This window comes from Accipiter gentilis, chromosome 16 (genome assembly GCF_929443795.1).
Source record: "Accipiter gentilis chromosome 16, bAccGen1.1, whole genome shotgun sequence".
NCBI lineage: Eukaryota > Metazoa > Chordata > Aves > Accipitriformes > Accipitridae > Astur > Astur gentilis.
The window spans coordinates 8487154-8503126 of NC_064895.1; the positions used below are offsets into that span (position 1 = coordinate 8487154).

Below are 15973 nucleotides of genomic sequence, written 5' to 3' on the forward strand. Positions count from 1 at the left end.
ATTATACTTCTTATACTTATGTCAGAAAGCTGAATCGGGAGAAATCTGTTCTTCTCAGCTGGCTTGCTGGTAAAAGCCAGAAGAATTAAAGACAGTCTGATTAAAGGGATAGACTATACATTGTTACTGGAATGGAAGAATGAATTTATGCTTCAGTACCGTAGAAACAATGTATGTCCTTCTCTGTTGTCTTGCATGCTGTAATATGTGCTTTTAAAATAAAAACGTAAAAGTACAATAACAAGATAATTGGATGCCTCCAGAAGTGCCTTGCAGTAGTACCACAGAGTTGTTCCCTGTCTCCACAAGTGTGTGCATTTGTATAATATGTAGTGCGTAGAAAGCAAAAACACAGTGCTTTGGCCACAGTATGGTTTCTTCATCACACCTTCTTCCCGTGCTAATCTTGAAAATTTAGATTCCTGTTGTATTCCTGTCACTATGAATCCTTTTGTCCTTTTTTACTTTCTGAATTTGATATTTACCCCTCTTACCATTGTTTTAATATTTAATGAAAAAGGGGAGAGCAAGCTGCTCTTTAGTACCTGGTATTTGTTTGTAAGTTGTACTAAAAAGGAAGATGCTCTCTTTGAAAAGAAGGTATCATTAGGAAAATACTCTGTGCTCATTGAATATTTTTAATGTAGTTTTCCAATTGTTTTTCCAGATAAATCAGAATGCACGGATTCTGCTGTAAATTCAGCAACTGCCCAAGAGCTTTTACAATATCTTGAATCTCGCACCATCTCTTCCTCAGATGTGACTCTTCTACATCAGCTGAAATCCCTTGTATTGCTGCAGGATATCGAGAGATTGAAGGATGCTTTGAAACAATTCCAAGAACAATCCATGATGCCTCCTGGTAGGTACCATTCACTTATGTTCATTCACTGATGTTCTTTTTTGTGTGTATTAAAATTCAGTTTTGTCACAGGTTTTTTTATTAGGAAGCGGTAAATAATTATATAGTGGTACATATATGCTTATACAATATTTGAAAGCATAGTTCCCACTGAAAATACAGTGATTTTCCCTGTTTCTTGTTTGGTTACGATCAATACAGAAACTGCATACTTTGCAGCAACTAAAGAGTACAAGGTGATTCAGGGTCTTAATATTTTTTAAGTCTTAACTGTTTTAAGATTTAATCAGGTTTAAAGCATATTTTTAATGCATTGTAGACTCCTTATATCACAGAAGTTAACTTGTTTATCTTGGAGATTTTACTCATCCAGTTAAGGACTAATTTTACATGCATAAGAATCAATAAAGTCCATTATTTCATTTCTTCTCAGTCACCTATATGGCTTCTTTAACACATAGATTTTGCATACCAAAGTTTGACTTACAGCTTTGTTTTTGTTTAAATATAAATCTCTGGTTTAAGTTTCTAAAAAATACTGTTGATTACATAAAAACGTGAAGTCACTCTTTATAACAAATGATATTATAAAGTCATTAAAAGAAAAATTATTCTGTTACTAAATCTTTTCATCCCTGAGGCACAAGTCTGATTTCATTCATGCTCCTTTTGTTCTCTATTATAATCCCTATAATTTTAGTAGAGTTTCTTCTTGGACAGTTAATAGTTCCTCAAGTGAATGTAGGATCAGCATGTAGTCCATAGACGGTATAATAATTCATTTTCCAAGTAATCTTCATTTAAACAGCCATTGTTACTTGTCATTAGTACATGAGTTGCAGCATCAGCCAAATCTACAAGATGTGCTGAATTTTCTTGCCTCCCAAAGAACTTAATCAGAGTTGAGAGCACTTGCTGTGGCACAAGAGAATCTCAGCCTTCTTAGATTGTGCTCTAAGTCTTTTGAAGAGTAATGACTGAGCTGGTAGTAGCGTGGTAACAGAGTAAATAAGAACATAGCCATCAGAGGCTTAGCAATAACATTCAAAGAAGAGACTACTGCTTGTAACGTCATTAAATACTTTACTGCATGATAGTGGCTAAAGATCCCAGTCAAGACTGGAGCCTAGTGCATGCTGTGCATTGTAAAAACACAGAAAAGAGAGAATTCCTGCCTGTAGAGTTGGTCAACTGATACATTTTGAAAAGGCCAATCTTACAAAAGTACATATGTATTCTTTAAAGCGTAGATATGGAGTATGACAACCATTAAGGTTCTTGTAGATCTGAAGTATCCACATATACATGGAACAAAATCTTTCTGTGCATTCAATAATTAATTTCAAGCCTAGATTCTATGATCTTAATTATAATCAGATAGTCTCATTGGACGTAATACACATTTGCAAACTAAGTAGGACTCAGCAGGAATAGTGGTAATGGTATAGGCCCTGTATTAAATAACCTAATTCACCTTCTGTTGATTAAACCAAAATGGAGCTGCTGAAGTGACCACATTCAGGATGTTCCTTACAGGCTTTATCCGAATTCTACTCGATACAGTAAGAACTCTGTTGGGTTTTGCAGCCTTGAGGAAAGCCACTCTGTTTACTTTTATGTAGTAGAAATGTCAAACTGAAGAGAGAAAAGAAAACAAAGGCAAGTTAGAAACAAACCCGTGCAACTACCCTAATTTTCTGATGTATGTATTTGTCACTTGAAAGAGCAGAAGACAATTTTCTGAGTGATTTTTAAAATTCATTTATGTTTCTGCTGATAGAGTCTGAAATTGTTTACTCTTCCAGTTGATTTTTTTTTTTTCCTAGTAACTGTTGTCACTCTGGGCTCATGCCAAGTTCACAGTGGTGTAACTGTAGAGTTGGTTTGATATTTATGAGGTACAACAACATAAGAAAGAGGAAAATACATTGTTATAAATTATTAAAGGGTAATTAAACACATGCTAGATATTAATTTGCCTCAGCAGAGTTTAATAATACATTCCATTTGTAATTCAGGAATTTATGTGAGTGAGAATATAGTGCTCTGAAATTGTACCTTGAATTAGGCTTTTAATTATACTTTTTTTCCTACTTTTGGCTTAAAAATAGGTCATCTTGCCCAGTTTTTTTAAACTTTAGATTTCATTCCCAATTAACAGGTGATAAAAGTTATTACAAAAACTTGTTGTCTCAGCAAATTCAAGTTTATGAAGATAAAAATGTACAGTACATCATAGTATTCTCAATTTGTTTTGCAAATTTGTCTTTTTTCTGTTTTGTTTATTTTTACTGGGGCATGATGGACTAGAAAAAAGGTCATTCCTTATTAACATTGTGAAAAGAAAATAATTTTTCTTAATTTTAGCAAGGTGTATTATTTTTACAAAATAAACCTATTTTATTCCCTGTAGTTCAAGCAGCAGCATGTTAACCCTTTTCCCGTGGTTATGATTTTACTTAAGATGCCAGCATCAAAGGAATAATAATGGGTGCTATGTTTTGTTGAGTTTTATCTTTAATTCAAGGCTGGAAACAGTAGGGAAAAAAAAGAGAAATAATCAATCTCTTTCATGTAAGTGCACATTTGCCATTAATAAACTTTACAAAGTAAACATACCATTATACATCTTTCATTTCCTCAGATATATATATGTTATGGTTTAATCTAGTTTTCCAGTGGGGCTACCAAGTCCCACTTGGGAAGTTTATGCCTACCGATGATAAATTTGCTTTTCTTGGTAACATTTTACAGACCCTTTAGAGTAATGCTATGGGCTGCCCCAGGTCTGCAGGCCACAAATTGAAAACCACTGGTTCAAGACCATGTTTTGGTATTTCCTTCACACCTCTTGGCATGTTACTCATGCTAAGGGACTCATGGTTCAAGCAAAAGAAAAAAAGAAAGGATGAAGAAAAAAGTTTATCTTAAGCTCTTAGATCCCACTATTTGCAGTCATATGAAAGAAAGGTCTAAGAAGGTTGGTGGTAGGGTCTGAAAAATTTTGCAGGAAGAGGAATTTGCTAAGGAGATGGAAACAGAAAAGTTATCAACATTAAGGTATTATTTTTAACCCTTCATTTAAATGAGAAAACATACTTGAACAAGAAAATCTCTATGGTTAAGAGATACTGGTTGTTCTGTCTAGTTGACATCCTCCATCAACTTACCTTGTACTTTGTGCTTCAAGTTACTCCATCAAGTTACCTTCGACCTTGTACTTCAGCAATTGTACAAAGTTGAGGTTGGTCAAGAGTTTTTGTCTGGACAGGCTATTTAAAGTGTCATTGTTCTCAGAATGTAAAAAAGAACAAAATGTCCTATTACTATTTCCACTTATTTGGTAGTCTTTAACAAAAAGTACTTCCCTCTACCTAAAGTCTTCTATAAGTGCAGGGAAGAGAATGTTTAGAAGTCAAATAGACACACCTTTCTCGCAATGGGGGCTTGGCTGATCTCTGTCAGAAAGTCGGTGGCTGCTTGCAGAAGGAAGCCAGACACCTTCATGGTCCTGCACAGTGCAGTGGGCAACGGAGAAGAGGTGTGACTGGAAGTAATGCTCTGTTTGCTGGTAGGAAACTGTAGCTTTTGAAATGAGGGCTACTTAATTCCCATTTCACATCAATTATTAAAGCATAGGTGATCACCTAATTAAAAAAAAAAAGTCATTATCTCCTAATTTATGAACTCATTCAGCTTCTACTCATCTCATCAACTTCATTCCATTATCTATTAACATTTTCCCTTTGTTGGTGAGTATCAAGTCTCAAATATACTCTTCCCTTGTTGCCTAGGAAATTATCACTTACAGAAGAGCTAGAAGCTTCTTTTAACTGCCTTTTTTTGGAGAGTTGTCCTTTATATATGTCTCCATTACAGGGGGCTGGGGGGGATATTTTGCAGACTAGAAGTAATACAGTTACTGTCTGCCAACACCCTAAAATGATTGAATGTAACCTTTTTTCTTTTTTTTTTGAATGAACATTCAAAGTAAAGGAAATTAAATGTGAAAACTATATTAGCATAACATTATAGAATCACCTTAAATGTGATATTATGTGATAGATGTGTAGAAAGTCCTGTTGTTAAAAATAAATAAAGTCACATAGATAATCTCTGAATTAAGACAGAAGCCATGGCACTTAGAGGCTTTAATGCAGCTGTTCTGTACAAAACGACTCATTCTCAACTGGGGCTTCCAGGTGCTATTGTAAGTTAAATAATAATGTGCAAAATTACTCTCCAGACAGAAGGTAGTGGAGAAGATTGCATTCTTTTAGTCCTACCCATATGATCATGTCATTTCAATCTCCTTTTTTTCTGAATTTCTGAATCATAACAAACAGGACATTCCAAAATAGAGAACCACAATTGTTTCTCATACAAATAACTGACCTCCTAAAACAAAATGCACTTGTTTATCTAGAAATTCATATGTATTAGTCTTCAAGCTCCAATATCTGCTTTGGTTTTACTGACTTTCTAATATCGAATGGAAACAGATGTTTGCACAAGTCTTTTTCTTTAATGTTCAGAAATGTCATAGAGGTATTTCAGAAGGAATGTGTTTTCTTTGTTTCAGGTCATACCAAGATAGTCATGTCTCTGTTTCACTACTGGATTACAGATATCCTTCCTGTGAAGAACAGGAAATAAAACCTTGCCTGTGTCCATATGCCCAGGGTTAAAATTTAACATACAAACTTTTAACCAAGTAGCAATTGTTCAGGAAGAGCAGTGTCAATACACATTCTACACATTCAGGTAAATGAATTATTTTTCTGTGTTATAAACTCCGGAAGACAATAAACAGGGAATAACTACATGTGATTTTTATGTTTGGTTGGTCAAGAATATGCATATGCTGTGTGGCCTGTGTCTTCAGCTGGGTTAGTATGTACATTTTGCTTTGGGATAAGGGACTTATCTGGAATCATAAAGTCTGTATCAAGTATTTTGTTTAACAAGTACAGTATCTTTTTGTTGTTGTTTATAAATTGATGGTGCCTTTCTGGAAGTTTTGTTTCTTGATTTTTCTTGTTTATCTGATATGTCTCTACCTGAAAACCAGAAATATATTTTTATATTTAAATCTAAGCAACAATATGTCTGATGAATGTATTTTTGCTGAATAAATTGCTAAACTATGGAAACAGATAAATTTCTACATGTGGATTGTGTAGATATTGCTTGGAGTCTTGGAGCTTGGAGAAGGTTGGATGGCATTTCAGAACTATTCCACAGCCCAGCCTGTTGCAATCTGATGGGCTTCACTGATGGCAGAATTACGGGACTAGGTTCTCTCACTGATTACTGTATAGGCTTTCTGCAACTGAATTTACCCATGTGTAGATGATACAGTAGGTATCTATGATTGTAAAATGTTTTGGAATTCTGAAGAAAAAAATGCTTCATAAGTGAGAGGCTCTTCTCTCAGCCGAGTCATTCACCTGATAGGTGATACAGAGCAAACCATTTCTCATATTTTAGTGTGCTAGCTTCCTCATCAGTAGGATAGGAGCAACAAATTTATCTCCTCCAAAATATGCTTGTAGATATATTACTGAGTAGACTGTATAAACATTGCATGGGTATTTTGCTTTGTTTTTTTTATTATATTGCCTGGTATATCCTATTGCAAGGCATTGGTTTTAGTGATGCTCAAAAATGTATAATAAAAATACAGTCATACATATTTCTCATTAATTGAAGAAGTTAAAAGGGGTTCTGTATCGTGCTAAAGGATTGCAGGTGCAGAAAAAATGGTCTTACGGCTAATGCAGCTGTGTGCAGCTCAGGAGAACTTGAGTTAGGTCTGTATCTCCGAGGAAAGATATTTAAACCAGACTTTGCAGAGGGGAAACTAATAGTGTGTTCCCTGTTTTAATGCTCCTGCCTTGCTAACACATAGGTACTGAACTGTAGCTGTGACTTTTCACTGAGATGTTGTGTGCCTCAGTCCCACATCTGGAGAATGAAGAAAATATCACTTGAGTGTGAAGCACCTAGATACTTTATTGACACACCCAACAGGAAATTAATCACTTCATCCTCAGATTAAGGTTTGAATGTCATACAGTAAATGAGGCCTAGGAACTGCACAAAAAGGATATGCAGCAACTCATCATCTGTCCTATACACTGAAGATGAAAAAGTAAATGAGGTCATGTAATTAAAGACAGTATTTTGAAACACAAGTACAAGCCAGGTCAAATTAGGACCATACAAACAATTGTAGCGCCTGCATTTCTGATACTGGAGTGGCTGCACTGAAGGATGTTACAAGGCTGCTGCCTTGGATGGACCCCAGGACCTGGGCATTCCTCCTCCTTGTCCTCTGGATCCCAGGCTGGTGCACCTGGAGACCTGGATGTCTCTCCATCCCGCGCCGATGGAGGTGACTGCAGCTTTCATCTTTCCAGGCTCACCTGGTACTGAGGCTTAGCACATATCTCAGGGACACACGTGCACACACACGGACAGACAGACACACATACAGATACACAGACACACACACACACACGATGCTTACATGGCTGACTACACAGGTGCCACAGACAGGGCACTGCCGTTAACAACACCCATGAGTAACCCTGCCAGGACTGACATAAAACACGAGTACAGTCATCTTCTCTGACTGATGGGAATTGAAGTTCACGAGTGAAAACGCTCACACCTACACTTCCTGGATTCGCAAGCTTTACCCCCATTCGCAGATCCCTCGAATACCAGTACAAGCCCCCAGCCTCTCTCATATCCCTGCCTGCATCCTGGATATATCCTAGTTATATTTATCCTGTATATAGGATATTTTTCCTGGATCCCAGCCTGACACACGCTATCACATGTTCACGCGCTCATTTCACAAGCACTCACACACTCATGTCACAGCTCTGTTTATTGCTTTGATTTCTCTTCTTTATTGTTTCTGTTTCAGTGGTTGGCCATTTCTCATAATATTAAAGTGATTGTTTTATAATTAAGATGAATTTTAAATAGCTGCATACAGAGGAGCAGATTTGGGTATTTTGCCTAACAGAATATTTTGTACTATCAGTAGTCTAATCCCAGAATGCGAGTAAAATTTCTCAGGTCAAAAATGTGCTTTCCTCGAATCGGGTAATAATGGGGAACAGGTTGGTTTCAGTCTCTCTTTTTTCCCTTTACTTTAACCACTGTAACAGCCTTATATTCTGTGCAGAAATCAGCTGGTCCTAACAAAGCAGGCCTGGGAACAGTTTCAGAGCGTAGCTAGTTAGAGTCAGTGATATCTGATGTCTTTGTAAATGACCTGCGATAGGAGCTGAATCTTACACTTATCAGACCTGCCACTATTACACTAACAGGGATTATAAAGAAGAGAGGATAAAGTAAAATCTGAGATGTTGGAGAGTTTAGAAAATTGGACCAAATTCAAGCAGATAAATTGTAGATTGTCATTGTAGATAAATGCAATCGCATAAGAGTGTGTTTGTTTCTGAAACAAATGTTCCAAACAATGGTGTGCTGAACTGCAACCTGCATAAGGACACTTAAGAGCAATACACAAAAGAATACAGCAGATAGATACAGTTTAAAAGCAAAAGAAATGGACATTACTTATCCTATATCAATTGGGCAATGTACTAAAAATGGCAGGGTGGAAGGATTGTCTGGTTCCATGTTTAACATCCTATTTGCAGTCAAAAAGATTTCATACACAAGAATTCTAATACCTGGTCACTTTTCTGTGCTGCTTCTCTTAAAAAAGTGGCACTGAATATCCCTACACCTTTTATGGCTTATTTGAGCAATGGTATAACCAACACGGCTGGGATATAAAAACTGAAAAATTTTAACTAATATCCACAGTGAACACTGTGTTTTACATTTCACTATACATGGCTCCTTCAACATAGCAATGAAACATTTATCGCTTTGGATTTTCATGCTAAACTCATAATTGGCAAAGGAGATGGCCTTGAATTTTTGCTTCTTCCACATCATTCAGTCTAATGACTGTGCAGTATCATGGAACTTCTGAGGCATGGGACAGTTTTTTTAGTGGGCTTTGCATCAGAGAACTCCAGACTGAACTGTACACACACCCTTATCAGCATATTTCAAACTTCTGGGAAGACAGAACTTTAAAATTCTGTTTTTAAAACCTACACAGACTCCAACAGTAGGAAGAATTTAAGGATCGACTACAAAGTAGCCTGCATGTGGCTTCAAGACTTAACTTTCTAGTTTGCATGATTAAACATTACACAGTAAGGAAGGAACAGCAGCACAGTGGGAGAGAAATCGGGCTCTGAGTAGGTGGTGGTCCCTTCCCTGGGCTCTGTGTACAAGGAACACCACAGAGGCTGGAGTAGTTTTGGACATCAGTAGTAGTGAATACCTGGTCACTACACGTGTATGCAAGGGTATGAGTTCAAAGCTATTATCTCTATATATAGGTACATGTTTTATTCTCAAAATTGCCTGTAAGACCCTAATTCTTTCTTTTGTGGATATGTAATGTGGGAATCAGTCTCTAATGTTACAGATTTTACTGCTTCATAAATGGTACAATATTTTATATAGTACTTTACAATCATGTAGAGTTATAAATTCCTTAATGGATTTTCTATGACAGGTGGCTTTTCTCCCCTGCACCAGTGCAGGGGGTACTACTCAGTAGGCTGAATCTCTGAAATGACATGGGGGGAAAAAAGGCTTTAAAAAAAAAGATAAGGAAGGAAACAAGTGGTGAGTGACAGCATGAAGGCAGAAAATTGTTAAGCTGTCTTTGACCAAAGAAAACAGACTTCACTCAGTAATATCTGGTATATCGTAAAACCAGTCCACAGCCATGGAGTAGAAAGTGGTGTGTTATGCTTGTACAGTATGCTACACATTAAGTATAATAACAAAGAATCATAGTGAAAAAAACAGCAAACTGTAAGATTGGAAAAATGCATTGTATTTAATATTTAGGCCAACCTTAGGTTGTAGCTATGTAGATTTTGTGATTAATTGCTTCAGCCCTAGATTGCACCTAAGGAGGGCTGCATTGCACATGTTTATGCAGCTAATTTAGCTTCAATGTTAACTACTTTATTCTCTGCATTGCATCTAAGTAAATTTTGTTGAATAGGCTAATTATAATGTCTGAGTATTTCACAATTTTTAATATATGTTTTTCTTAGATGAAAAAAATGTCAATTTTTAAACTGCTAGATATATGCTAAACTAAGCCATGGGGGAAAAACACTACATAAGTATAAAGGAGAAGCAGAAATTTACAGGTGTGGTATATGTTTCCTATCTCTCACGATCTAGGTAAAAAACTATATATTTTATGATTATTTGAAAACAGTGTATATGTACCACAGTCAGTCAAGGTCAAATATATAGCTTTAATAAGTACGTTCTCCAAGTTGAGTGCTTAACTTTATAGAATTAATAGTCTGTAGTCATTTTAATGAACTGTATACATTTGTAAAATGTGTAAGCAAGCTGTAGTTCTCTTTTACGTTATTACTGCAATGCTACATCCTGTTTTAGGATACATAACACAAAAAAAAGCGTTAGGTAAGATTCAAGGGGACCACACAAAAACAGAGAAGGAATGAATCTGTGGTTCAATGCCTTCTTTTCTTTTGCATCAACCCTAGGCTGCTTTTCTTCACTTCAAGATCTTTGCCAGTCTTCTCAGTCCCTCAGTCAGTGCACAGATGATTCTTCCCTCCTCTCAGCCTCTGGTATTAGCTTCCATCACCCATGTGCTATATTTTCAGATTAACACATTTGTGCTTTTTCCCACAATGCCTTCCACAGCTCTCTACAGAGCAGTCTTTCTATCGCCTTCCATTCCTTCTTTAAAACTCTCCTTTGCCGTGATGCTGCCCAAAAGCTTGTAACAGCAGGGTCAGCAGTGTGCTAAGGCAACTGCTTACTCTGCTGACTGATGTTGCTTTATTGTATCTGTGTACTCCTACATCAATCTGCCTATTTTCTCATCTGTTTTCTCCTTTCTTAAACTAGTAGCAATTTGATGCAGGGCTTGGGCTGCTGCACAGCACCCAGCACAGCGAATTTCTATTACATCTGAGGTGCCAACGTGCTAGGGGAATGTAATAGACTTAATTACAATCAAGAATATGCTAGAACATATAGGCAAGGCTGCTGATAGTTAAAAATGGCATAATAATTTTACATTGTGCACATGATCAGTCTAGTAAAACAGGGACCTGGTTCTCCCTCGTAGACACTTTGGAGGCAGTGTTCATGTGCAGCTTGCTAAGGAGAGCTTGGAGGGCATGCAGGGTGGGATTAATTTCTCCTAACTTGAGATGTCTACAGAGTAGATGTTTCCATCTGAGCTGCCTATCCTAAAGAACTTTATAATCACTGGGATGAAATAGATACTTGTACAGCCCTATATAACTGATTGCTTCTAGACATCTATTTTAGGATAAGAACAATGGTACAAATAGAAGAACTTATGTCTTTACGTTGACTGTTATGGGAGAATTAACAGGTAGGTCAGATGGAAACACCTGCATTACAGGCATCTGGATCTTGTAAAAAAAAGTTCATTTACTGCATCTGAGAATGGGACGGGAACATACATGTTGCATGACCAAAACATCACCCACCCCTGGTGCTGATCTGGCAGTGGCAAGCGCCTTCAACTTGGCCAGGGCTGTGACCCTCGCTCCTTGCTGCTTTCATACCTTCCATTGGGAAGCCATTGCCTGGGAGTAGTAAAAGGGAGAAGGAGAAGAAGAGTAAGGAGCTGTTGTACAGCTGTGCTTGGAACTCACCCAACACAAGCTGAGGAGCTGCTTCTCCTGCTCTTCCTCTTGTTCCTTTGATGCGATCATGCACAAAGTGGCCTCCGCCACTTCTGAGGTAGGCTCAGTAGAAGATTGCTGTGTGATTTAGTCCTCCTCCCAGCAACAATAATGAAGTGGAAGTGAATATAAATGCAGAGAGGAGTAACCATTGCTAGGAATATCAAACTGATTACCCATTACCTGTGTTCTAGAGAGTGAATCAAGAGCAAATATATTTACTGCGGAATCACAAGAGTAATCACCAAACTCTGTAGACATAAAGACAGCTGTTTGATCTCTGTCTGGCATGTTGGAGCTTAAAATGAAGGTCATGTTCAAATCTGATTGGAATTCAGGGAAAGCATCTTAGCTTATTACCATTACTATAGTGCTGGATTCTATTTACATTGGTAAACAGTTTAAAATACTTGACATGTTATTCAATTAAATCTGTGATTGCTAACTGACAGACCAAAGTGCATTGATTTTTCTAACCACATTAAGCTAAGTACATGGCACAGTGTTTCATTAGCCTGTCTGCTTAACCCTTTCACATTAATTCAATTACCCAGTATAAAATTAAAGTGTAAAATATTAAATAACTCTAAATTTCTAAATTAGAAGGCGTTGCAAGACTATATTCATCTCAATAGTTTCTGACATTTATTTATTACTGGGTGATTTACAATCTGCTACAGATCACATTGTTATCCAGATGGTAAAAGTCACTCAGAAAGTTTTTTCTCTGAACTCAGTAAATTGATAGATTCATAGAGGGTAAGACTAAAAAGGACATGAAATTATCTTCTCTGACCCCATCTAGATTCCTGGTCATAAATTTTCCTTTTACTTCAGGGTGAAGATCTGTAACTTCAGTCTGACAAAAGCACAATTTGTGGTTTTTGCTAAAGCAAGTCTTCTGCAGAGACAGGCAAGCTTGATTTAAAGACATCAGGAAATGAAGACGTAGCCCCTTCTCTGGTCATTTATTCCAGTACCCAGTCACTCTCACAGTTAGAAACATGTGCCACATTTTAAATTTGAATTTGTCTAGATTTAACTTTCAGCCATTAGTTCTTGGTCTGCTTTTCTTCACTAGATTAAGTAGTCCCTTGCTAGCCACTATTTTCTGTCTGTGAAAGTTTTTGAACACTGTAATCAAGCTACAATGCAACCTCCCTTTTTGGTACCCTAACCATTATCTCTTTAAATTATTTTATTTAAGGCATTTTCTATGGCCTTCAAATTGGTTTTGTAGCTCTCTTGCACATTCTGTACATTTTTTTTCCCCACCATTTAGAGAACAAGTGTGCTGGAACTGCACATAGAACCTCATTTGAAATCTGAGCAGTGCCAACTTTCCTACTCACTACTCCATTGTTTGTGGGTCCACTTTTTGCCATAGGATTGTATAGGTGTCGTGGTTTAACCCCAGGCAGCAACTAAGCACCATGCAGCTGCTTGCTCACTCCCCACCACCCAGTGGGATGGGGGAGAGAGTTGGGGTAAAAAAAGTAAAACTCATGGGTTGAGATAAAGGCAGTTTAATAGGACAGAAAGGAAGAAAATAATAACGATGATTATGATAATAACAATAACAATACAATTTCAATAATAATAATAATAAAAGAATTTGAATATACAAAACAAGTGATGCACAATGCAGTTGCTCACCACTCACCAACCGATGCCCAGTTAGCTCCTGAGCAGCGATCCCCCCCCAGGCCAACTCCCCCCAGTTTATATACTGGACATGACGTCCCATGGTATGGAATAGCCCTTTGGCCAGTTGGGGTCAGCTGCCCTGGCTGTGTCCCCTCCCAACTTCTTGTGCCCCTCCAGCCTTCTCGCTGGCTGGGCTCAAGAAGCTGGAAAACCCTTGACTTAGTCTAAACCCTATTTAGCAACAACTGAAAACATCAGTGTGTTATCAACATTCTTCTCATACTGAAACCAAACCATAATACTATACCAGCTACTAGAAAGAAAATTCACTTTATCCCAGCCGAAACCAGGACAATAGGGAGTCCATGTTGAATTATTTGTTATAGTAGACAAGTACTCTTGGAATTTATTGCTCTCCAGGATTTAGGCCCTGGTTCCATGCCTCTTGTTCTTAAATGTCTGACTTTCTGTTTGGCTGTATTAACGTTAGTTTTCTTTGACCATGTCTAGATTAGTAAATGATGGATTGTTTTGTGTGCCTGTACTGCTTTCATTAGTATTGACTATCTGCTGATCTTGGTGTCATCTGCAAATTTTGCCAGCAATGATTCTATGTTTACTTACAGATTATTAATAAAAATGCTGAATGGTTTCAAGTACTAGTACTAATCTTTATGGGATCCAAAGAGAAGTAACATCATTCTGTCATGATTCCCTACTTACACCTCCTTTTTTGAAAACAGAAAACTGAGATCATCTACTGGATTTCTAATGTATTTGACATGTACTTTATTGTCTTACATGCTTTTTTTGTTTTGATCAGGAAGTCGTGGCACTACGTAACTTCACAGGAGTTGTCTGCTGCTGTCAACAAACATTTCTTCAGTTTTCTACAAGAACAAGCTTTATTTTTTTTATGTAAGGATAAGAGTCCAAACTAAAGACAATGTACAAAAAAATATAGTATTGTGGTTTAGAGTATGTTTAAGGGGAAGCAGAATAATCAAAAAGTATTCAAAGTAAATAGCCTCTCAAATTTGTCTTGTGTGTTTTCAATTTGTTGCTCTGTGGGGAATGATTTGCATTAGTTAAGAATGATTGTTGTGAAAGATTCCTTATTTTTAAACATCAAAGGAAAATTAATATTTCTTTCTTTTCCTGCAAGATGTGATCCATAACTTTAGTTATGAAGGTGTCTAGCATGTGCATTATCTGTTGTGTTGCATTTCTTCCAGCTGGTAATTGAAAGATCCTTGCAATAAGTTCATTAACTACTTATGAAAAAAAACCAGGTTTGAGACTTAGAAGTTTGCTTAGGACATTGCATTCACAGTTTTATAATGGGATATGCAAGTTTTCAGTTTTTTACAGCAGCAGTTCTCTGAGCAGATTTCCAGGCCACAGCATAGGCATGTTACCTGTCAGTATCAGCATTACCTATCTAAACCCTAAGCTATTGTTGGAGACCAGTGTAAGGATTCATCAGAGATATTAATCAGACTTCAACTTAGTCTCCAAACTTCTGCTGCTCATGGAGTGCCAAGCTGCAGTTGGTATCATGAATCAAAATGCAGGCAGCATTAGCATTTTCTGTTGGAGCTAGACATGGCAGAGAGAAGTCCCAGTTACTCTCTGCCCAGAGCTGTCACAGTCTGGAGAGAAGGAGGAGCAGATTCTCAGGAGGATCTTTGTATGAGACAGAAGCGCCAGTGGGATTCCCACTTCATTGCAGTGGCTCATCACCCTCATGGTTCCCCTTAGTCAAGGCTGTGTCACAGGCTGGCCTCAAAGCTACACAATGGAAAAACAAAGGAGGAATAATAGCATAGCAGCACAGTAACCAGCAAAGTCACAGTAAGGCCAGTTAGTAGAGGAGCTAACCATGAAAGGAAAAGGTTTTTAAAACAACTTGCAACTGGAAGTACCACTCCTGCACCAGCTGCAGGAGCCCACAGTTCAGAGGCAGAAGAGAAAACTGAAGTGTTTTGTACCAGAAATTGCAAAAGGAAAAGAGCCAAAGATAAGAGATATTCAGAGCAATACATTGATTTGTTTTCTCAATGTGGATAAAGCTGGTGAACACAGTTCTGCTGCTATATTTGAGGAAAGTCTGATTGCCATAGCCAGAATCTGACCTGCGGCTGTATAAACCCCTCACATACAAACAGCGTAGAGCCTCCGGCTCCCAGGTTCTGTCTCTCTGCTAACACAGAACATGCCTTGTAGGATTCTAAAAGTTCCTTAACTCCCCTACACCGGAAGCCTTAAGGAAAAAAAGCAGCGTTTCTGTTCAAAATGCCCTGGCAGCATCCTTTCTTTCAGTCTGATTCCCTTATGCATAAGCAAAAAACATCAAAGTTCACTATCAAGCCAAAAACATTTCAGGTGTCCTTGTCATGGTACCTGAGACACAAAGACTTAGCTGACTGTTGTGTTTCTAGAAGTCCCATGCCCATCCACTTTCTCCATAATTTGCAAGGCTTTGCCTTGTTTCACAGAGTGAAAAGCTGTCTCAAACTACCTTGCAGGTACCATAGGATGGGAATCTGAACCCAGCCGGCAACAATGACTTGCCGAGGTGATGTGAACAGGAGGGAAGGAGAGATGGGGCTAGATGAGCGTAGCTTTTCCCTTGTAGGTT

The 15973-nt window shown here is 37.7% G+C and overlaps 1 protein-coding gene across 4 annotated transcripts in view; it reads left to right on the plus strand.

Moving 5' to 3' along the window:
* ERICH1 (glutamate rich 1) overlaps positions 1-14940 on the plus strand; it is an 83081-nt gene extending 68141 nt beyond the window's left edge. For 2 of the 4 annotated variants that reach the window (XM_049818639.1, XM_049818637.1), the window contains 2 exons: positions 668-862; positions 5445-7315. In XM_049818639.1, the coding sequence (XP_049674596.1) occupies positions 668-862; positions 5445-5518 (269 nt within the window). In that variant the 3' untranslated portion in view covers positions 5519-7315. Of the gene's footprint in view, positions 1-667; positions 863-5444; positions 7316-14155 lie in introns of those variants that run through there. The other 2 variants (XR_007508320.1, XM_049818640.1) reach the window with 2 other exon arrangements.
* The last annotated feature ends 1033 nt before the right edge of the window (positions 14941-15973 follow it).